General features: G+C 46.4%; 1 protein-coding gene across 1 annotated transcript in view; it reads left to right on the top strand.

Annotated features, from left to right (window-relative positions):
* The window catches only part of LOC132581920 (myosin-4), a 45,542-nt gene extending 21,896 nt beyond the window's left edge, over positions 1-23,646 (top strand). Inside the window, exons 22-39 of the mRNA XM_060253389.1 lie at positions 1,150-1,392; positions 4,021-4,197; positions 4,283-4,428; positions 4,521-4,611; positions 4,710-5,099; positions 5,829-5,955; positions 6,823-6,941; positions 9,948-10,144; positions 10,834-11,017; positions 11,532-11,697; positions 13,396-13,520; positions 13,709-14,017; positions 14,112-14,315; positions 14,742-14,867; positions 14,959-15,129; positions 15,587-15,691; positions 15,793-15,888; positions 23,368-23,646. Of these exons, the coding sequence (XP_060109372.1) occupies positions 1,150-1,392; positions 4,021-4,197; positions 4,283-4,428; positions 4,521-4,611; positions 4,710-5,099; positions 5,829-5,955; positions 6,823-6,941; positions 9,948-10,144; positions 10,834-11,017; positions 11,532-11,697; positions 13,396-13,520; positions 13,709-14,017; positions 14,112-14,315; positions 14,742-14,867; positions 14,959-15,129; positions 15,587-15,691; positions 15,793-15,888; positions 23,368-23,520 (3,129 nt within the window). The 3' untranslated portion in view covers positions 23,521-23,646. The remainder of the gene's footprint in view (positions 1-1,149; positions 1,393-4,020; positions 4,198-4,282; positions 4,429-4,520; positions 4,612-4,709; positions 5,100-5,828; positions 5,956-6,822; positions 6,942-9,947; positions 10,145-10,833; positions 11,018-11,531; positions 11,698-13,395; positions 13,521-13,708; positions 14,018-14,111; positions 14,316-14,741; positions 14,868-14,958; positions 15,130-15,586; positions 15,692-15,792; positions 15,889-23,367) is intronic.
* Positions 23,647-24,095: the final 449 nt, after the last annotated feature.

The raw sequence follows: 24,095 nt of genomic DNA, 5'->3' as shown, positions 1-24,095 counted from the left end.
AAGCCCTGCAGGGCATGGATGTTACTCAGCAGAGAGTTTCAGCAAGTTGGAACCAGAGCTAAGAATGTCCTGATTCTGACTGAGGAAAGCTGAAAAAGGCCCTGGCCCTGGTTGAGGTCAGCTGGATGCCTCTTGGGTTGGGGACCACCAGCAAATTCTTATCAGCTGAGCATAGTGCCCTTCACACTCTCTCCCTTCCTAAAGGAGGGGAGGGACGGTGGCTCAGTGGTAGAGCATCTGCTTGGGAAGCAGAAGGTCCCAGGTTCAATCCCTGGCATCTCCAAAAAAGGGTCCAGGCAAATAGGTGTGAAAAACCTCAGCTTGAGACCCTGGAGAGCCGCTGCCAGTCTGAGTAGACAATACTGACTTTGATGGACCAAAGGTCTGATTCAGTATAAGGCAGCTTCATATGTTCATGGGGAGGGACAGTGGCTCAGTGGTAGAGCATCTGCTTGGGAAGCAGAAGGTCCCAGGTTCAATCCCTGGCATCTCCAAAAAAGGGTCCAGGCAAATAGGTGTGAAAAACCCCAGCTTGAGACCCTGGAGAGCCGCTGCCCGTCTGAGAAGACAATACTGACTTTGATGGACTGAGGGCCTGATTCAGTATAAGGCAGCTTCATATGTTCATATGTTCACAGGCTCTACCAGGAGAGGTAGTCCCAAAGATGCATGGGTTCCTGGCTATTTAAATGAATTTAAACATTGCATTAGAATTTCTAGTAATAGGAGTGAATTAGACATTTCTGAAAATGTGCTTCATTTAAGAAATTCTTTTTTCTGCGTATACCTTTTATACACATATTTTACTATAGTCAGTGTGAAACTATGTATGGTGTATCTAGTCTTAAAGGTATTTTGTAAAGATACAGGTTAAATTTGAAGTATTTTTGCTTTTCTGTTTGATAGGATGTGTCCCATGACTCATAACTATTATATCTTGCCCCAATATGTTTGTGTGTGTGTATGTATATAAAATCTGAACTACCCAGTATTGAATATCGGTCCTGTTCGTTTCAATGGCAGAAAGTCAGTCATATTATCCTCTTTGCAATAGAAATGAATGGTTATACTCTGTGTATACATGAAGGTCTGAATCAGAACTATGACAGAGTCCTGGGACATATTGGCACATATGTTTTCCATCTGTAGGAAACAGACGGTTTGGCAGATGCTGAGGAGAGATGTGATCAGTTAATTAAAACTAAAATCCAGCTGGAAGCCAAAATTAAGGAGCTGACTGAACGAGCAGAAGATGAAGAGGAGATGAATGCTGAGTTGACAGCCAAGAAGAGGAAGCTGGAAGATGAATGCTCAGAGCTAAAGAAAGACATTGATGATCTTGAGTTAACACTGGCCAAGGTTGAAAAGGAAAAGCATGCCACTGAGAATAAGGTACTGACCAAAACCCACCAAAATTCATAACAAACAGTGACAAATGTAATAACATCGTTGCCTAATATGATAAAAGTGGAGACCCACAAGAAACTTGTGGAAGAGGCTAACCCATTTTCCCCGGCTTTGCTTCCTCCCCTCTCCCCTTGCTCCTTGGTCTCACTTTCCTGCTACCACCACATGTTCTCTTCCTCATTCTTTCCTCTATGCCTATCACTTCCTCTCTCTTTTTGTTCCCCATGACCTTCCCAGCTGCCCACCTTCTCCCCCACCAAGGCTGCATCACAATGGATCTCCCAAATACAGGGATTGCCTAGGGTTGCCAGCTCCAGCTTGGGAAATTTACGGAGATTTGGGGTTGGAGCTTGCTTTATTTATTTATTTATTTATTTATTTATTTATTTATTTATTTATTTATTTATTTATTTATATTTCAATTTATATCCCGCCATTCCTACCGAAGTGGCTCAGGGCGGCTCACAACACATACAAATTTAACATAGGGTTTAGCTTTTAAAACATCAATTAACATCGTTTTAAAACAATAAGTTAATAAAACATAAACATAAAACCAGCGGTCTATCAGAATGCCCCTACCACCATCCGAAGTTCCCAGTGTCGGTTAGTTGTAAGCCAGCCGGAAGAGGGCCGTCTTGCAGGCCCTGCGGAACTGCCCAAGGTCCCGCAGGGCCCTCACCTCCTCCGGCAGCTGGTTCCACCAGTAAGGTGCCGTTACTGAGAAGGCCCGATCCCTGGTAGATTTCAACCGGGCCTCCTTTGGCCCAGGGATTACAAGCAGGTTTTGAGAACCCGATCTCAGTACTCTCTGGGGAACATGTGGGGAGAGACGGTCCCTAAGGTAGACAGGTCCTAGGCCATATAGGGCTTTAAAGGTAATAACCAGCACCTTGTACCGGACTCGGTATATTATCGGCAGCCAGTGCAGACCCCAAAGCCCCGGCCGAATGTGCTCCCATCTTGGAAGCCCCAATAACAGCCAGGCAGCAGCATTCTGCACTAACTGCAACTTCCAGGTTCGGCACAAGGGCAGCCCCATGTAGAGGGCCTTGGGAGGGCAGGATTTCTCTCTCTCTCCCTCCACTATTATGGGGCTCAGAGCAGGTCACAACATATAATGAATAAATTATTACAAACTTAAAACATAACAGTTTAAAACCATGTCCACATATTTACAATTTATCAGATGTTGCCTAATATTACTATAACCTGCCCTGGGGAGGAGAAGGAAGAGGTAGGAAGATCTGTATGATGGAAGTTCTTTTGACCTTACCCAAGCCCTGTGGATCTGTACCAAGTCCTGCAGGGCCTGCATCTCATTTGGAAGCACATCCCACCAAGCTGGAGCCACTACCAAAAAGTCTCTGGCTCAAGTTGAAGGGTGAGATAGGAGGGGTGCCAATTGCCAGACTTGGTATAGATAGAAAGATGCCAGCCTGACCACATTTGTGAACTGGACCTCCATTGAAAGAGAGGCATCCAGAATCACACCCAGTCTCTTCACCATTGGTGTTGGTGTTAAAGAAGCATTATCCAGAGTCAGGGGTTGGATACCCAATTCCAAGACTCCCCTGCCCAACCACAGAACCTCTGTATTGTGGATTTAATTTCAGCCAGCTCTGCTTCAGCCATCCAGCCACAGCCTCCAAACCCTTTGCCAGATTTCCTGGGGTGGCATCCAGCTGGCTGTCCATCAACTGATACAGATGGGTGTCATCAGCGTACTGGTGACAGTTCAGCCCGAAACTCTGCACCAGCTGGGTGAGAGAGCACATATAGATGTTAAATAGCACACCACATACCAATGAGTGTCATGGCAAAACTCTCTCCCCTAGTGCTATCCTCTGACCCCAACCCTGGAGAAAGGTAACAAACCACTTCAAGGCTGTCCCCCAAATTCCCACATTGGCAAGGCAATGGATCAACAGATTGTAGTAGACCATGTCAAACTCTGCTGACTTATGTAGTAATAGCAGCAGCACAGAACCACCCCAATCCAGATGTCTGTGGAGGTTGTCTGTGAGGGTGACCAATGCCATCTCTGACCCATGACCAGGGTGGAAACTGAACTGGAATGGATCCAGTATTGACAAGTCCTCTAGGTAGCCCTCGAGGTGTTCTGCCACCACTCTGTTGCCCAGGAATGAAAGATTTGATACTGGGTGGTAGTTGGCCAGATCTGTAAGATCCAGTGATGGTTTGTTTGAGAACAGTCATACCATTGCCTCCTTTAAATTCCTTGGGAAGATCCCTAAGTTCAGAGATAGATTTATGGTGTCTGTCAGTGGGGCCCGTATTTCATCTCTGCTGGCTTTAGCCAGCTGTAAGGGACACAAGTCCAGGAGCCAAGTGGATGGCTTCACAGCACCAAGGATTCTATCGATGTTGTCTTGGAAAAGCAGACTAAATTGATCCAATATTGGACCTGAAGACAGCCAAGGGGCCTCCAGTGCTCTTACTCTATCAAAGGGCTCTATCGGGCCCTTTTCAGGTTTGTAGAAATGTCTGATTTGCACCTTTATGGTGCTAGTCACTGGTTTAAAGTATCCAAAGATGTAGCCAACTTGGATATTAGAATATAAGATTCTGGATGTATTTCCATTCTAAAAGGTGAAAAACCTTACCGAAGAGATGGCAGTCTTGGATGAGAGCATTGCCAAACTGACCAAGGAAAAGAAAGCCCTCCAAGAGGCCCATCAGCAGACCTTGGATGACCTGCAGGCAGAAGAGGACAAAGTGAATACTTTGACCAAAGCAAAGACCAAGCTGGAGCAGCAAGTGGACGATGTAAGCACAATAATATGGCGAATAACCACTCTGAGATGAAGGTAAATTTCTGTCGGCAGGGTCTTTATGACTTCCTTGTCTTCAGCTTGAAGGGTCACTGGAGCAAGAAAAGAAGCTTCGCATGGACCTTGAAAGAGCCAAGAGGAAGCTTGAAGGAGATCTGAAGCTGGCCCAGGAATCTACAATGGATTTGGAGAACGATAAGCAGCAGATGGATGAAAAGCTTAAGAAGTAAGCACAGTTTTTTCTGGAGGAACTTTGGGGAGATCTTTTTACCATACATTAGATATGGACTCTCACGTGTTATGTTTTGTTGTGAAAAGGAAGGACTTTGAAATCAGCCAACTCCAAAGCAAAATTGAAGATGAGCAGGCCTTAGGCTCTCAGCTTCAGAAGAAGATCAAGGAGTTACAGGCAAGTTGCATTGTTGTCTCCTTGGGACTGAGAGAATTCATTCATCTGAGAAGCAGGTTTGACTCTTTATGGTTGCTTCCCCCTTCTTGTCTTTTTAGGCCCGTATTGAGGAACTGGAGGAGGAGATTGAGGCTGAACGCGCATCTCGGGCTAAAGCAGAGAAGCAGCGGGGTGATCTCTCCAGGGAACTTGAAGAGATCAGTGAGCGCTTGGAGGAAGCTGGTGGGGCAACTTCAGCTCAGATTGAGATGAACAAGAAACGTGAGGCAGAATTCCAGAAATTGCGCCGGGACCTTGAAGAGGCTACTCTGCAGCATGAAGCCACTGCAGCTGCCCTCCGCAAGAAGCACGCAGACAGCTCAGCTGAACTTGGGGAACAAATTGATAACCTGCAACGTGTGAAACAGAAGCTGGAGAAGGAAAAGAGTGAACTGAAGATGGAGATTGATGACCTAGCCAGCAACATGGAATCTGTCGCTAAGGCTAAGGTATGCTGTGATATTTTGTATGGTGTGTCACCTTTATCGAATCGTGCTATAAAAGTCGAATAATTCACAATAGTATGTAATTGATAACATGTATGAGCAGATTATGATATATCTTTACTTAATTTATACTCTAAAATATATTATCTAAAATGGTACGATGTTTAGCATGCTAGTTTTAAGTATGGAAGTCCAAGTTTTTAAAAGCTGTACACAAAGTATTTTACATTTATCATCAATCCATAAGAGGTATATATTTGTCAAAGCTCTTTTCCAGTTTGATGCATTGTTCAGGGATAAGCTCTGGAGCTTGGATTGGCAGTGGTACCAAGTATATACATAGCAGAAAATACATTTTAACTGCCTAATATGTGGTGGCACTCAGTAAGAACATAATGTGCTTTGTACATATTGTCTGTTATCTTCCTACTTTTTCACTTCTGAAAATTCTGCATTATAGTACACAGTGATGATGGTAGAAAGTAAGAAGGACATACAGAATGGGAACTACCTATTACAGAGAACCGGCCAGAGAGGCAGAGACTTTGTGGTTAAAGTATAAGAATAATAAAAGAGTGCTTTGACATTGCATTCTATTCAGTTTTTCAAGAAGACCACCTTTAATTCTGTAGCAATTTATTCATTCTTGATAATCTTCACCTTTTTTAAAAAATACAAAATATATTTGGCTCATATATTCAGACTCCCTCCTTTTGAACAATTCACATCTAGGCAAATCTTGAAAAGATAAGCCGCACCTTAGAAGACCAGCTCAGTGAGGTTAAAGCCAAGGAAGAAGAACACCAGCGCTCTATCAATGACCTGAATGCCCAAAGAGCTCGTCTACAGACAGAAACAGGTGTGAAATTGAAACAAATAGCATCAATCAGAATCTTAAGAATATAAGAAGAGTTCTACTGGATCAGACCAGTGGTCTTTCTAGTCCAGCATCCTGTTTCACACAGTGGCAAACAAGTTGTCCTTTAAGGCCAAAAAACAGGGCATGGGGGCCACGGCCTCCTCTTAACGTTGACTTAAAGCAGAGATCTGCTGTCACCACAGATAGCAGCCGTTGAGGTACCTCCGCAGCTTCAGGATCCTCTGGAAAGCAGGACCCTAAAACGGCAGAGAGAACTTGGGGGAAAGGTGGGGGAAGTTTTGGCAGCGTTTGCAAAATTGGGCAGAAGACCCATGGGGAAAAGGAGCATGAGACAGGGAGAAAGCTGGTGAGGGTCTGATTTAAATATATATGTGTGTGTATGTGTGTGTGTGTGTGTGTAAACAGATTAGACAGATTTGCTTCATTCTGCCTTATTCTGTTCAGAAATCCCACCAATTTCAGTAGGTATCAAAGATTTCAGGTTTTCACGGCTGGTAACATCATCAGGGTTTGTAGAATCTTTCGGGATCAAGTGCCGTGTTCGACTGGAGAAAGTTTTCCTTCCAGACGTTTCGTTCTCAGCTGCGGAGAACATCCTCAGTGGCGTTGCAGCCTGCTCCGGCTGCAACGCCACTGAGGATGTTCTCCACAGCTGAGAACGAAACGTCTGGAAGGAAAACTTTCTCCAGTCGAACACGGCACTTGATCTCGAAAGATTCTACAAACCCTAATTTCAGTAGGACTTATTCTCAAATAATGACAGCATCTTTAGACAACACAACTATTATTTTAAGAATAACGCATGATTTCAAATTCTAGCCATTTAATCGACTTTCTCTTAATCAGGTGAATTATCACGTCAGGTAGAGGAAAAAGATTCCTTGATTTCTCAGCTCTCAAGAGGCAAGCAGGCCTTTACCCAGCAAATCGAAGAACTGAAAAGGCAGCTCGAGGAGGAGACCAAGGTGTGCCTCTAATTTTTTCCCCTTTTACTATTACATTTCTGGTTTTGGCTATTTACTGTTACCATTGCCCTGATCATTACTTCGTAGACTTGGGGAAATAGATCAATTTATAGATTCCTTATTCAAACACTGCAGGACCTCTCTCTCCAAAACTGTCCCTCATATTTTTTCCCCTTTCCCATATACAAATTGGTAAAACGTCCATGTCAAGGCTTCTCTTTCATTTTGTGTGGTTAGATGCGATGTGCCTTTAAACTTCTTTAAACCGCACCTCAAAAAGTCTATTATAGCATTGGAGAAAGTCCAGAAAAGGGCAACTAGAATGATGAAAGGGCTGGAGCACTTTCCCTATGAAGAAAGGTTGAAACGCTTGGGACTCTTTAGCTTGGAGAAACGTCGACTGCGGGGTGACATGATAGAGGTTTACAAGATAATGCATGGGATGGAGAAAGTAGAGAAAGAAGTCCTTTTCTCCCTTTCTCACAATACAAGAACTCATGGGCATTCGATGAAATTGCTGAGCAGACAGGTTAAAACAGATAAAAGGAAGTACTTCTTCACCCAAAGGGTGATTAACATGTGGAATTCACTGCCACAGGAGGTGGTGGCGGCCACAAGCATAGCCACCTTCAAGAGGGGTTTAAATAAAAATATGGAGCAGAGGTCCATCAGTGGCTATTAGCCACAGTGTGTGTGTATGTATAAAAAATTTTGCCACTGTGTGACACAGAGTGTTTGACTGGATGGGCCATTGGCCTGATCCAACATGGCTTTTCTTATGTTCTTATGTTCTTGTTATTTCTTTCTCTCACTAAAGGTATGTAATGCTGCCACCTGGAATTTATTCCAGTCCTATTAATTAACTCTTCCCAACTACTGTGCCCAAGTTCTAAGATTCCTTTATTGGTCTATGTGGTCCTGACAATTAGACTCTAAGAGTATAAGAGAAGCTGTGTTGGATCAGGCCAATGGCTGATCCATTCCAACACTCTGTGTCACACCGTGGTCAAAAAACCCAGGTGCCATCAAGAGGTCCATCAGTGGGGCCAGGACACTAGAAGCCCTCCCACTGTACCCCCCCCCCCCAAGTACCAAGAATACAGAGCATCACTGCCCCAGACAGAGAGTTCCAACAATACACTGTGGCTAATAGCCACTGATGGACCTCTGCTCCATATGTTTATCCAATCCCCTCTCGTCTATGCTTGCAACCGCCACCATCTCCTTTGGGTGAAGAAGTACTTCCTTTTATCAGTTCTAACCCAACTGCTCAGCAATTTCATTGAGTGTCCACGAGTTCTTGCATTGTGAGAAAGGGAGAAAAGTAATTCTTTCTCTGCCTTCTCTATCCCATGCACAATCTTGTAAACCTCTATCATGTCGCCCCTCAGTCATCGTTTCTCCAAGCTAAAGAGCCCCAAGCGATTTAATCTTTCTTCATAGGGAGAGTGTTCCAACCCTTTAATCATTCTAGTTGCCCTTTTCTGCACTTTTCCCAATGCTATATCTTTTTTGAGGTGTGGTGACCAGAACTGTACACAGTACTCCAAATGAGGCTGCACCATCAATTTATACAGGGACATTATGATATTGCCGGGGGGATGCTCTATCACTTGGGGAAAACTCTATGGTTATCAGAGCTTTTTATCAATGATAGAGTGCCCCCAGGAACATGCCCAGCATAACATCACTTCCGGGTGATGTCATCGCACCAGGTATGTCTCAGCACACTGGCGCTGATTGGGGTGGGGCTCCCCTCACCAGCCAGTTGCATGGTGGTGGGTTGGGGACTTCAAAATCGGGGAAATTCTGCTCCTAGTGGGAGGCTGGGAACCCTGTTCTTAGCTCCACCCATACACTCTCAGTCACAAAGCAATAACCTCACTCACCCATCCCCCTCTTTCACCCCCTTGTTCTTCTGCAACTTAGCAAACATTTAAAGAAACACACACTTAAAACGTCAAATCATTACAGTCCTGCATTATAATATAGTGGGTTCCACGCAATGAAGAGATGAGGTGGTAGTGAACAGAGCTCTTTTATTTGTACAGCATAATATAGGCTACACTCAAAGACTGGGCCAACAGGGCCAACTATACATACATTACAGGTTCCCACACTAGTGTCCTATTAGACCATTCAAACCAGCAGGGGCCCATGATTGGAGCAGGACAGCAGGGATTTGGATTCTACTGCCCATTGTTCCCGAGTCCCCAAGCTTGGTCCTACAGGCTCCAATGAGACAGGCAAGAACTCCATATAAAAGACACATTGCCGATCACATATATAACATGCATACTCATAGAAGTGTTGAGCGGCTTAACATTCAAGAAAGTTCTCTAGATGTCTACTTACAGTGGACTCCTGAACTTCGCATAGATAGGACACTTTTGGCACCCAGCCCCTCCAATTGTCCACTTTCTTCCAACAAAGAGATAATGGGTTTAATTATGCTGAGTTGGAGCCAGTGTTTCTTTTCCACTATTTTCCTTTGACGATGAAAGACTTCATCCAATGAAAAAAGCATATAAGAGTCATTGAATCCAAGCCATCATCACTGCTCACAGAATGAATGTACAGGAAATTGCAATTAAGCTACTGGAAATGTAATTACTGTAAGCAGTTGGAAAATGCCAAGATAGGCTCTCACCCATGAAAGTGTATAATTTTTGGGGAGGGACGGTGGCTCAGTGGTAGAGCATCTGCTTGGGAAGCAGAAGGTCCCAGGTTCAATCCCCGGCATCTCCAAAAAAGGGTCCAGGCAAATAGGTGTGAAAAACCTCCGCTTGAGACCCTGGAAGCCGTAGAGGGAGCCACTGCCAGTCTGAGAAGACAATACTGACTTTGATGGACCAGGGGTCTGATTCAGTATAAGGCAGCTTCATATGTTCATATGTTCATAGTGTATTTGTTAGTTTTAAGGGTCACACGGTTCTTTGTTGTTTTCACTACAACAGGCTGGAATTTTTTTTCACGACTGGATTTCTTTTTCACTATTTCTTTCAGGCAAAGAATGCACTGGCCCATGCTTTGCAGTCCGCTCGCCATGACTGTGACTTGCTCCGGGAGCAGTATGAGGAAGAGCAAGAAGCTAAAGGTGAGCTGCAACGTGCCATGTCCAAGGCCAACAGTGAGGTTGCCCAGTGGAGAACCAAATATGAGACTGATGCCATTCAACGCACAGAAGAGCTAGAAGAGGCCAAGTGAGTTCTGACAGTGATGTTGTGTGCATACATGCCCAAGAGTGAGGGGAGAAGGAGGGAGGAAAGATATAGCTCTGAAAGTATCAAGTTATCGAAAGTGTATTTGGATATTTCACACTAGAACAAATACGTCTTTGTGTGGAATGGAATGCAGAAAATCCGTTACATGTTCATGAACAGAACAAGCCATATGCTGGGTTGGGGGGGGGGGGTGCAGGGAGGGTTGCTGGGAGGCAGAGTAGCAGCAGAATATGTTCGCTGTATGAGAGATGGCAAGACAGTGATTGAATAATAAAGGGTGTTTTTGCTAAGGATACTGTGTTCTCAGGACACCCTAAAAAACCTTCAATTTGCCTGTGACTGAGAATGATTTACTTATTAAAATATTTATTTATTTATTTTCATTTACTTCATTTATACCTCACTTTTCTCTCCAATGGGAACCCAAAGGGGCTTACAATATTCTCCCTCTCTCACAACAACTCTGTGGAAGTCACCTAGGAAGTTCCCCACGGCAGAGTAGGGATTGAGACCTAAGTCTCCAAGATCCTAGTCCAACACTCTAACCATTCTACCACAGTGGGTCTCATTTATTTCACAAATCAACCACCGGGGATGGGGTGAACAAAATAGCTTAGATCCTTTATGTTCCATAGTTCACCTTGTGCCTGTATATGCCATTCCTCCAGGAAAAAGCTTGCCCAGCGCCTTCAGGATGCTGAAGAACATGTAGAAGCCGTGAATTCTAAATGTGCTTCCCTTGAGAAGACAAAGCAGAGACTGCAGAATGAAGTGGAGGACCTGATGATTGATGTGGAAAGGTCCAATGCAGCCTGTGCAGCTCTAGATAAGAAGCAGAAGAATTTTGATAAGGTACTTAGGACCAAAATCAGAGATCTGAAAGTAGTACATAAGCTCCTTGCTTGGGAGGGACGATGGCTCAGTGGTAGAGCAGAAGGACCTTGGTAAGCAGAAGGTCCCAGGTTCAATCCCCGGCATCTCCAACTAAAAAGGGTCCAGGCAAATAGGTGTGAAAAACCTCAGCTTGAGACCCTGGAGAGCCGCTGCCAGTCTGAGAAGACAATACTGACTTTGATGGACCCAGGGTCTGATTCAGTAGAAGGCAGCAACATATGTTCATGGGGAGGGATGGTGGCTCAGTGGTAGAGCATCTGCTTGGTAAGCAGAAGGTCCCAGGTTCAATCCCCGGCATCTCCAACTAAAAAGGGTCCAGGCAAATAGGTATGAAAAACCTCAGCTTGAGACCCTGGAGAGCCACTGCCAGTCTGAGTAGACAATACTGACTTTGATGGACCGAGGATCTGATTCAGTATAAGGCAGCTTCATATGTTCATGTATGTTCATGTTTCCTTGATGGTACTTGCAGGTTCTGGCAGAATGGAAGCAGAAATATGAGGAAACTCAGTCTGAACTGGAAGCTTCACAGAAGGAGTCTCGCTCTCTCAGCACAGAGCTCTTCAAGATGAAGAATGCTTATGAGGAGTCCTTGGATCAGCTGGAAACACTGAAACGCGAGAATAAGAATCTTCAACGTAAGGCCGTTATTTCTTAAGTTCACAGGCTACCAGTTCACTGATATAGCAGAAACATGTCAGTTATTATTCTTGGGCTTCAAGAAATGATTAGGACACAATTTTATTATTTGTTTGTTCATTTGTTTCATTAATACCCCACTTTTCCCCCCACTGGGGATCAAAAGTATCTTATATTGTTCTCCTCTCTTTCACTCTATCCTCACAGCAATCCTGATGGTATAGGAACAGAGCTGGCACATCCATTAGGCAGCATGAGGTGGCTGCCTGGAGCATGGCTCTGGGGGGAGGGCGCCAGTTTCAGCACTCCCACCCACCCTTGCTTCCTCAGTGAGGGAAATAGTGAGCTCAGCGGCAGGGCTTCCATCCTTAATGTGCACGCACACTGCTAGTTTGCTGTCACTCCGTCCCTTGCATCTGTGCTTCCAAGCACAGACATGAGGGGCACAGCGATGGCATGCATGCCTGTGTGCCTGCTGAGGCCAGAAGCCCTGTTGCCACTGCTACCAAGCTCACCTTCGCCAAGGAAGCGAAGGGCAATGTAGGGCACCTGGCTTTGGCCGCCAGCCTTGCGCCAGCTCCCCAGTGCTGGTGCTGGATAGGAGAAGCCAAGAGTGCATGACTAGCACATGACAACCCAGCAAATTTCTATGGTATTGTAGGGATTTGAATGTAGGTCTCCCAGTTCCTAATCTCACATTCTAACCACTGCACTATACTGGCTGTAATGTCCTCCTGCAGTCCTTCTCTCCAAAACCGGCATAGATAGTAATTAATAAGTAAAAGCACCTATGTACAAAAGGATCATATTATAAGCAGAAGAAAAACCAGTAAAATCAGAAAAAGCCAGTTAAAATTATAAACCAGTTGAAATTAGTAGGTATTGTACAGATTTTTAATGAGCACTGCTTCCAGACTTACGATCTAAGGAAGTACTAGTACTATTATGCTAAATATTCTGTTCTATGCGTGTAATCTGGAATAAATCGAAGAAACATTCTTCCTCCAAAATCAAAATTAGATCTTACACAATCTCATCCAAGTTCTGTTTATTCTCATCTTTATGAGTCACCTTGGTATGTAGTGGTTAGAATGCTCAGTTTGGTGTAGTGGTTAAGCATGCAGACTCTTATCTGGGAGAACCGGGTTTGATTCCCCACTCCTCCACTTGCACCTGCTGGCATGGCCTTGGGTCAGCCATAGCTCTGGCAGAAGCTGTCCTTGAAAGGGCAGCTGCTGTGAGAGCCCTCTCCAGCCCCACCCACCTCACAGGGTGTCTGTTGTGGGGGAGGAAGGTAAAGGAGATTGTGAGCCGCTCTGAGACTCTTCGGAGTGGAGCGCGGGATATAAATCCAATATCTTCATCTACCTCACAGGGTGTCTGTTGTGGGGGAGGAAGGGAAAGGAGATTGTGAGCCGCTCTGAGACTCTTTGGAGTGGAGGGCGGGATATAAATCCAATACCTTCTTCTTCTTCAACTGGGAAGAACCAGGTGCAACTCCTTGCCTATAGTGAAGCTCACTGAGTGATCTTGGGCCAGCCACTCTGTCCCAGACTAACCTACTCACAGGGTTGTGAGAAGGATGAACTGGAAAACTATGCCTAATGTCATTATCTCCTTACAGGAATAGTGGAATAAACATGCACCAAATAAATAATTCTTTTGTCTTTTCTCTTTTTTTTGGTGGAAACCAACAGAGGAGATATCTGACCTCACAGAACAAATTGCTGAGGGAGGAAAGGCACTACATGAACTGGAGAAAGTGAAGAAGCAGATTGAGCAAGAGAAATCTGAAATCCAGGCTTCACTAGAGGAAGCTGAGGTAAATAAAGAGGTTTCTTTAACACTGTGAAAAAATACAGTAGCCAACTGAAAGAATCATTAACAGAAATGTAGGGAATACTGGGCAGTATAAAATATTCAATACACAGTTTTATGTTCTGCACACTTTAAACGCTAGATAACTAGCCGATTTTACTCCATTATTAACGAATTTAAATGGTTTTTAAGGCCTCACTCGAACATGAAGAAGGCAAACTCTTACGCATCCAGTTGGAGCTCAACCAGGTGAAGTCTGACATTGACAGGAGAATTGCAGAAAAGGATGAGGAAATTGATCAGCTGAAGAGGAATCACCTGAGAGTGGTGGAGTCCATGCAGAGTACTCTAGATGCTGAAGTGAGGAGCAGAAATGATGCCCTGCGGCTCAAGAAGAAGATGGAGGGAGATCTGAATGAAATGGAAATCCAGCTGAGCCATGCCAACCGCCAAGCTGCTGAGGCACTCAAAAACCTCAGGAACACACAAGGACTGCTCAAGGTACATAAAGAGAAATTTCATGCTATCGGCCAAGATATCTCAATGCTCTAATAACTACAAGGATTTTAAGACTTACAATTACTTTCATTGGCAGGACACACAACTGCATTTGGATGATGCTTTGAGGAGCCAAGATGATCTGAAAGAGCAGGTGGCCATGGTTGAGCGCAGGGCTAACCTGATGCAGGCTGAGATTGAGGAACTCCGGGCAGCTCTGGAACAGACAGAAAGGGGCAGGAAAGTGGCTGAACAGGAGCTTTTGGATGCCAGTGAACGTGTGCAGCTCCTCCACACACAGGTTAGCTATTAATGAACAGTTCCCAAGAGCAAAGAAGGGACTGTATACAGGCTCTGTTATAGAAAACAACAATTAACCTTGTAGAATGTGTTATGGAAATGTGTAATTTCCCCGTATTTCTTTCTGAATACTTGACTGGTTGCCATGGTTTTTTTTTAAAAAGAAAACTATGCCTAACTAAAATTTGTCAGCCTTTATATAAGCACCAGTGGAGTTGATGAAGATTCTTTAATCCAGTCTCTTTTTTGGTTGCTTTTGAGACTTTGACGGGAGCTTAGAAATAAGAGTAGGTATCATACAGACAGTTATTTCTGAGTAGATGTCATTTGTTCTTGAATATAATTCTGCCTTGCAATACTGTCTGACAGTTTAGGCAACTATTTCTATTTTAACAATAATGCTAAACATTTTTTTTTTCCTGAACAGAACACCAGCTTGATTAACACCAAGAAGAAGCTGGAAACAGACATTGCCCAAATCCAGGGCGAAGTGGAAGAGACTGTACAAGAAGCACGCAATGCAGAAGAGAAGGCCAAGAAGGCCATCACTGATGTGAGCTGGAGGAGTTTTCCTTTGAAAAGTATAATGTGGTTTTAAGTGGAGTGGCTGATTTTTTGCATTGAACTGATGTCCTAATTGATAGGCAGCCATGATGGCAGAGGAGCTGAAGAAGGAGCAAGACACCAGTGCCCACCTGGAGAGGATGAAGAAGAACCTTGAGCAGACTGTGAAGGACCTGCAGCACCGTCTTGATGAGGCAGAGCAGTTGGCAATGAAAGGTGGCAAGAAGCAACTCCAGAAACTGGAGGCCAGAGTGAGTATTTATAGTAGATAGGTTCCTACCAGTAGAGGCTCATGATAAATTGCCAAAAGGAGGGACCATTTGGAAATACTATCCAGCTTTTCAAAATCTCTACCACCAGAATTCACTATGTTCTCAGGGGCTTCAGCAGCTTGAATTCTCTCTCTCCTTTCCTTTAACTAATGCTGAGCTGCTCTCAAAATTCCATCCCTTCTGAATTGTTTTTGTTATTCATCAAAGTGGTTTTTGAGAAGTTTTTTTTTTTTTGAGGGGGGGATTTTTCTTTGGTTCATTTAAAAATCAGATTTTTCTGTATACCAGGAAAATCCCATATAGACAGAACTCATAACTGCATGCAGGTAACCTGGGCATGAGGCTTTCATCATTCACAAATATACAAATTAACACAATGATACTTCTTATTCAAACATACAAGCTACAACTGAAATTTCTTTTTTTTCCCCCCCAGGTACGGGAATTAGAAGGAGAAGTTGAGAATGAGCAGAAGCGCAGTGCTGATGCTATTAAGGGTGTACGCAAATATGAGAGACGGGTAAAAGAGTTGACCTACCAGGTGAGGATAGAAGCTTTTTAAAAAGAATTAAATGTTAATCAAAATTTCAGAGATACTTTCAAAGCCATTCATTGTTCTGCATTTTTATCAATTTTTCGCAGTCTGAGGAAGACCGAAAAAATGTTCTTAGGCTCCAGGATCTAGTTGACAAATTGCAGCTGAAAGTGAAAGCATACAAGAGACAATCTGAAGAATCTGTAAGTATATTTCTGAATTTGGGTTTTATTTGTATCAGTAACTATGAAACAAATTAATTAGCACAAAAATAGAGTTCTATAAAACACAGAAGCAAAGGACCCAGACATATCAAAACATGTTCATCTTAATACAGTGATAAGAAATACACAGTCCCATTTGTATACTAATTCACAGGAAATCTGTGCACATGTAGGTGTGAAAGGAGTGAATTAGATTTACTGGGATGCCAGCTGATTTTGTAGCTGGAAATCCTTTCCTTTTATTTATTAGCTCATTCGACCACATCGCAAAACATTAAACAAGTTAAAATCTTACACAACAAGCAAATAATATAGTATTCAGCAAGGAGTTACATGATCATCACAGGATCACAATCATCTCTCAAGTTTGGAGACTTTGGATAAATATATAAATCAAAAAGATAAGATATTCCCTGTAGCGTAAAATATGCAAGAGCAAGAAGATAAAATAAGGAATTATAATATATGGATTTCTCCTAGGATGCCTGAAATCTTAAATTAAATATAATCTAGAAGGCCTTTAGTAGATCATGTATGTAAGTCCATCACTTCTTTTATGGTTGGAACAAGGCACATTTCAGTAACGTGTAAGAGAGATCACTGCTGCCAGGTATTCTGTGACAGAGCAGGACGCAGGTTATTTCTGGATCAGAATCTGCCAGTAATGGAGATATCACCCAAGGTTCCACAGGAAGTTGGCATTTAAGCAAAACGGGTAATCCAGAGGGACCCAGGGACTGTCCATTGATGGCAGAATAATAAAAGAGGATTGAATGTTTCTATTGCACCAAATGCACAATCACCCAGGTGGTCTGAATATGGGATTTTGGCAATGTGCTCCATTAATTCTGCAATTGGGAAGGAATTCAGTCTGGTGACATATGAAGGGAGAGTCACAGGGGGAGGAATCCCTAGTGTAAGAGCAGAGCATATACATCTTGCATGGGTTAAGGTACTGACCTGAGCAAGATTAATCACTTTCACACTAATCAGGTTCAGTGCTTCTTGGTAATTTATATTAAGTATTGCAGGGGAGAAACCAAGCTATTCCAGCCTGATGTCTATGACCGTTTTTGCACACAGCTTACCAATGTCAAGTCGGCTGAATTCAATAACGAGTCTCTTGATAGAGTAACAAGTTTATTGTAATCAGAACTAGAGACCATGGCAGAGATTGAAGGACTGAAATACATATGCACTAATCCAGTATTTAAGGTATGAATCTAAAGGATTCCTACGGGGGGGGGGCAATCTATGCAACACATCTTCACACTAGGATGCTACTTCTTTCATTCCCAGGCCGAAGCCTTGACACCCCATACTCCCCACAGAGAACAAGGCTGGGAAGGCGCCACTATCTTGTTCACATGTTAGCATTTCAAAGCAGGTTACACAACAAAGGCCTTTCTAGTGAGGGGGCAGGAAAGTGGGCTAGCAGCCCCCGGTGTACACTGTAAAGTACCCAGACTCCTTTACTTCAGAACCAAACTTAATACAGATATTGAGTAACTCATAGCAGACTTGACATACTGCCCCCCCTAGGGCCCCCCCCCTGCCGGGCGGCCTTGCAAGGAGGGCGATCCACATTTATGGCTCCGGAACTCGGGCCCCGAGAGGCTCCGGCACTCCCCCTTCGAGGGGAGGGTTGGTGAATCTTGCAAATGCCATTTGGACGGCCCCGGAGATCTGCGCAGTAGGCTGCAATGAAAAACAGGGTGGACTTTACCAAGGGCAGGGGGGAGGTCTAACTCTACTGTCACCGGGTTGATCACCCGCTTGATTTTGAATGGCCCTAAGAACTTAAAAGCCAATTTCCTAGACGGTTGTGCCAGAGGCAGGTTTTTTGTTGACAGAAATACGGAATCCCCCACCTTCAAGTCCCAGACTGGCACATGGCTTTTATCGTACTGTTTTTTATACGCCTCCTTAGCCAGCTTCAGGTTTTCTTGAATGGCTGGCCAGCATTGGCTGGGACCTTGCCACCATTGCTCGAAACTTGAGCCCGTCAATCCCTCCCCCCCTGGCAGCATGGGGATCGGCTTTCCCTCATACCCAAACACTGTTGCAAAGGGAGATGCTTTTGTGGAACTGTGAGCGCTGTTGTTGTAAGCGTATTCCGCGAAGGGGAGGAGGTCCACCCAGTCTGACTGGCGTAGGCTCACAAAGCACCGTAGGTACTGCTCTAGCACCCCGTTCACTCTCTCAGTCTGTCCGTCCGTCTGGGGGTGATAGGCAGAGCTTAGCCCCTGTTCCATCCCTAATAATTTACAAAACTCCCGCCAGAAGGTGGCAACGAACTGAGGCCCCCTGTCACTTATGACCTTGTCAGGGATGGAGTGATGCTTGGCCACGTGGTCGAAAAATAAAGTCGCTAGCTTCTTGGCCGTGGGTAATTGGCTGCAGGGGATGAAGTGGGCTTGTTTTGAAAACGTGTCCACTACCACCAGTATGACTGTTTTCCCCCGGGAGGATGGTAGCTCGACTATGAAGTCCATGGACACTATGGCCCATGGCCGTTTTGCTGTTTCCAGAGGCTGTAGGAGTCCCGGGGGTTTCCCCCCCCTCTTTTTTGCCATCACACACACCGGGCAACCAGCTACAAAGTCCGACACATCCTTCTTTAGAGACGGCCACCAGAACTGCCGGTGCACTAAGTGCAAGGTTTTTACATAGCCGAAGTGCCCAGCTAATTTGGAGCAGTGACATAGTTGGAGAATTTCTTTCCTTAATGTTTCCGGGATGTACAGTTTCTCCCCCTTGTACCAAAGAGCGTCTTTTCTTTTCTGCAACCCCTCCGGCCGCCCACCTCCCTCCCGTTCGGCCTCTAGGGTGATTCGTTCTTTGCTTAGCCCACTCAATTCCTTTTTCCTCTGTGAGCGGGTAGTGACCATAGCCGCCACTTGTGTGGGGGGGATCAGGGAATCTACCACTTCCTCTCTCTGGCTCTCATGCTGTGGGAGCCTGGACAGGGCGTCTGCTAGAAAATTGCGGGTCCCCGGGATGTGCTTCAGGGTGAAGTCGAATCTGGAGAAGAAACCCGCCCACCTGATTTGCTTTTCACTCAATTTTCTTTTCCCTGTTAGTGCCTCTAGATTTTTGTGGTCCGTCCATATCTCAAAGGGCACCCTGGCTCCCTCCAACCAGGACCTCCAAGTTTTCAGTGCAAACATGACAGCGAAAGCCTCTTTGTCCCACACTGACCAGTTCCTCTGCTCCTTTGAGAACTTTCGCGAAATGTAAGCGCAGGGTCTCAGCTTCCCCTCCTCATCCCTCTGCATGAGAATGGCTCCTACGGCGACATCGGAGGCGTCGCATTGGACCACAAACCCCTTCCGCTCATCTGAGTGGCTTAAGACCGGCTCGCTTGTGAACAGTTGTTTAAGCCGGTCGAAAGCCGCCTGACAAGTCGGTGTCCAATTCAGCCTGGCCCCTGGTCGCTTTGCCTCCTCCCCCCTCCCCTTCGTCTTCAGGAGGTCTGTTAGGGGCAGAGCGATCTGGGCGAACCCTTCAATAAATGTCCTATAGAAATCGGAGAATCCGATGAAACTTTGGAGCTGTCTACGTGTCCTCGGGGGGGCCCACTCTAGAACTGCCTGAACTTTAGCTGGATCCATGGCCAGCCCGTCCCCAGACACCCGGAAGCCCAAATAGTCTAGTTCCGTGCGGTGGAACTCGCATTTAGACAGCTTGGCGTAGAGCTGGTGCTTCAGCAGGGTGGCCAACACTTCCCTCACTAGTTTCACATGGGATTGTTCGTCTTGCGAATAAATAATGATGTCATCAAGGTACACTACCACCCCCTTGTACAGAAATTTCCGCAATACATCATTTATGAAATTCATGAACACCCCAGGTGCCCCTTGCAATCCAAACGGCATGACTAAATATTCAAATTGCCCCATCGGGGTGTTGAACGCCGTTTTCCACTCATCCCCCTCCTTGATGCGCACTCGGAAGTACGCGTCCCGCAGGTCAAGCTTTGTGAAAATCTTCCCCCCGCCACCGTGCTTAGCAAATCTTTGATGAGGGGGATGGGGTAGGCGTTTGACATGGAAATCGCGTTAATCCCACGAAAATCAGTGCAAAGCCTAAGACTGTGGTCCTTTTTCTTTCTAAACAACACGGGGGCCGCGTGGGGGGCCGTCGCGGGTCTGATGAACCCCCTTTTCAAGTTCAAGTCTAGGAATTTTCGCAGCTCCTTCTTCTCAGCCCACCCCATTTGGTAGAGCTTGGCCCTGGGAAGGCTTTCCCCGGGGATTAGTTCTATCGCGCAGTCTGTGCTCCTGTGGGGGGGTAGCTGGTTGGCCTCCCGCTCACTAAATACTTCCATCAGGTCGCGGTAGGCGTCCGGGACATGGTGCACCTCTTCCACCAGGACGCACGCCCTCTCCCGAGCGGCTGGCGCTCGTGGCCCCCATGCTGCCTGCCAAAGGTGCTGGTTGCAACTTGGGTCGGGAAATCTGATGGTCTGGGCTCTCCAGCGGATGAGGGGCTCGTGCTTCTCCAACCACCCCACTCCCAGGACCACGGGGTAGCCACAGGCGGGCGCGATCACAAACGTCTCTGAGTCCCAGTGGTCCTCAATCCCCAGGGGGCATGGCTCAGTCTCTTGCGTGCATGGTTCCCCCCCCATTACTGACTCATCCATCTGTTCAAAGTGCATGGGGTGGGGCAGTTGTAAGCGTTTCAACCCCAGAGCCTCCACCACCTTGGGGGAAATCAGCTCTCTATTACAGCCCGAGTCTATGAGGGCCCGGATCTGTAGGAACCTTTTTAGCTTTGGGTTCAACAATTTGACCACTATAAAGTACAACCTTCCCGTGGGTCTCACCGTTAGCGGTGCCTCCTCTCGGTCGACCTGCTGGTTGGCACCGTTCAAAGCAGGTCGGCGTCGTTTCCCGCCGGCTCCTCTTCCCACGCCAGCTCGGCCAGCTCCTCTGACAGACGCACCTCCTCCTCTTGTAGGTCGTCTTGCACCAGGAGCGCGCTGCTCTTCGCCGTGTCCTTAGGGCGGCCGGTGGTTTTCTTGGGGCCGGGGGTGCCCGGGCGGGTGGCTCCCTGCGGTAGGGCGGCCCCGGTGGCTGATTGGGGGCAGCCGGAGGCCAGATGGTTGGGGTCCCCACACCGGAAACAACGTCGGGGCCCCCCCGGGGCAGCCACCGCCTGCTTCTTGACTTTAGGTGGCTCAGCCTTCCCGGGGCTTGCTTTCGGCGTTCCCCTGCCGGCGGCCAGTGCTTGGCACAGCATCGCCACTCGTTTCAGGTTGGTCTCCACCTCCCCCGTCAGCTGAATCCACCCCACCAGGGTATCGGGGCGGGCTTGCATGAGCGCTCTATCCAGGATGCTCGGGTTCAGCCCATTGGTGAAGTGCTCGATCTTCATCACCTCGTTCCAGTTCCGAGCCCGGGCGGCGTTGGCCTGGAAGTCGGCCGCGTACTCTCGGATGGATCGGGCCCCTTGCTTCATGTTCCGCAGCGCCGCCAGCGCTCGGGTTTCTTGCAGGGGGTCCTCGTACTGGGTCAGCAGGGCTTGCACGAAAGTGTTTACGAAGTGGAGGACCGGGCTGTTGGTTTCGCATAGGCTCACATACCACTTCTTCGCTGCGCCCCGTAGCTTCGACCCGAGGTAGTCCACGCGGCTCATCTCATCGGGGAATGAGTCCCCCCAGTAGTGCATGTAGCTGTTCGCCTGGATCGCGAAGTAGTTCACTTCCTCCGGGTCCCCGTCGAACGTGGCGTCCAGCTCCCGGCCTCCCCCCAGGTCTCTTTGTCTGACCGGGGCAGGAGGGGGCGCCGCTGGGGCTTGCGGGGCCGCTCCGGGTGGAGGGGCGGCGGGGCCCTGTTGAACTGGGGGTCCCCGCGGACCCGTCGGGGCTGGCTGTTGCTGGCGAGCCCCGGTCACCCCCAGCGCTCTGCCCAGCTGCGCGGTCAGGGTCTGCATCTGGTCCTTGAGGTCTCTCACCGCCCCGTCGATCTCCCTGCGGACCATCGCGCGAAACACCTCGTACTCCTCATCGGTCTGATCCTTGGGGCTCGCCCCTCCGTCATCCGCTCCGCACTCGGCCCCTTCGCTTCCACTCCCGGGGTCTTGCGCCCCCGCGGCTCCGGCGCCTTCGCTCGCCTCGCCCGGGTGGGCGGCGGCGGCCTCGGCCAGTTGGACCCGCTTGGTGTGGCGGGTCATGATCGCCTCCCGTCGGACCGGGGCTTGATCCATCAGCGTAGTGGAGGTCCTTGGCTGGTATTGCCGTGGGGTCACCACCAGCTGAAACTGTGGAGGGGAGGCCGCGGTCCTTCTGGCAGTATGGATGTGCCAGGGTGTCTCGGCCCCCTCCACTCTGGTTGGGAATCCTCCATTCTCCGGAGACTGTTCGGACATTGCCTTTTCAGTTGCTGGAAAGGTTGAACTCCAAGATAGAGAAGTCCTTCAAAATGTCAAGTCGGCTGAATTCAATAACGAGTCTCTTGATAGAGTAACAAGTTTATTGTAATCAGAACTAGAGACCATGGCAGAGATTGAAGGACTGAAATACATATGCACTAATCCAGTATTTAAGGTATGAATCTAAAGGATTCCTACGGGGGGGGGGGCAATCTATGCAACACATCTTCACACTAGGATGCTACTTCTTTCGTTCCCAGGCCGAAGCCTTGACACCCCATACTCCCCACAGAGAACAAGGCTGGGAAGGCGCCACTATCTTGTTCACATGTTAGCATTTCAAAGCAGGTTACACAACAAAGGCCTTTCTAGTGAGGGGGCAGGAAAGTGGGCTAGCAGCCCCCGGTGTACACTGTAAAGTACCCAGACTCCTTTACTTCAGAACCAAACTTAATACAGATATTGAGTAACTCATAGCAGACTTGACAACCTTGCAGCCACAATCCTGTTCCCTCCGCAGCATCCGGTCAGATTTCCCACCATCTGCGCCGAAGTTACAGGAAGTAACTAAAACCCAGTTTACATTTGCTACGCAAAAGCCACGGCACTTCCTGTAACTTCGGCGCAGATGGTGGGAAATCCGACCGGACGCTGCAGAGGGAATAGGATTGTGACTGCGAGGTAAGTTGTGTGCGAAAACGGTCTATATCTTTTCCACACACTTCTGTGGTTATCCTTCTTTACCAGGTATAAAAGACCCCCTTGGGCACTGAGTACCAAATAGTTTCTTATGGTTGGTAAAATGAAGGCCAGCCATTTATATTCTGAATAATCAACAAGCATTTACAGAATCAAAATATATGTGATTGCATCCAGTGCAACATTTCCGTAGACACAATTACTTCTGAACATGGAGTGTGACTTTCATGGCTGTCCTGCCCCACAGCAGCCTACTTGTTGAATGGCGTATGTAATTCTTTTACCCCTCCACACAAATACGTCATAAAATGGCAGTGACTTGTCTACTTAAGACATCAAATTGCTGTTACTTGGGTGTTATAATTATTTTTCTCTTTTCAGGAGGAACAATCCAATGTGAACCTTTCTAAGTTCCGCAAGATTCAGCATGAGTTAGAGGAGGCCGAGGAAAGGGCTGATGTTGCTGAGACCCAAGTCAATAAACTCAGGGTTAGGACCCGAGAGGTGCAGAAGAAAGTTGTAAGTGAAGAGTAAGCTCACCTAGAAGCGGTAAAGTGATTGAAGAAACACACCAAATGTGAAATTCTTTGTCACTTTGAACTCCTGTTTATTTCGTTATCAGTTTCTAGAAAATAAAGATTGGTAGATTTATTGGCAGTCCAAAGGACAAACAACTTTTGTGGTTTTGTTGCTGTCTAGTATTGATTTTTGTGTTGTTTCACATATAACCTTAATGAGAAATAGACTTCCTAATTGTTATGAGAAAGCTATGGTTTTAAAAACCAATTCATCATAAGTCTTACAAAGATGTAAAAACATTAATAACACATTCCTATATGGAGTTATTTCCGTCTAAAGCTGCTGACCTAAGAACACTTACGTAAGAGTAAGCCATACTAACTAAAATGGGACATATTTCTGAGTAAACACACAAAGGCTCTCACTGAAAGTTCATTGGTTTTGTTAGACTGGCACAGCACTGAATTTACAGAACGTTCATTCCTTTATATCCCACATTTTTTTCCATTATAGAATTCACTGTGTCTTACCAATAATGTGGTTTGGTAATTTTGAATTCTAGACTTAACAGTAGTACAGTGGTATGAGGG

This window comes from Heteronotia binoei, chromosome 13 (assembly GCF_032191835.1).
Source record: "Heteronotia binoei isolate CCM8104 ecotype False Entrance Well chromosome 13, APGP_CSIRO_Hbin_v1, whole genome shotgun sequence".
NCBI classification, from domain to species: Eukaryota; Metazoa; Chordata; class Lepidosauria; order Squamata; family Gekkonidae; genus Heteronotia; species Heteronotia binoei.
This window is presented reverse-complemented; position numbering and strand designations above follow the sequence as displayed.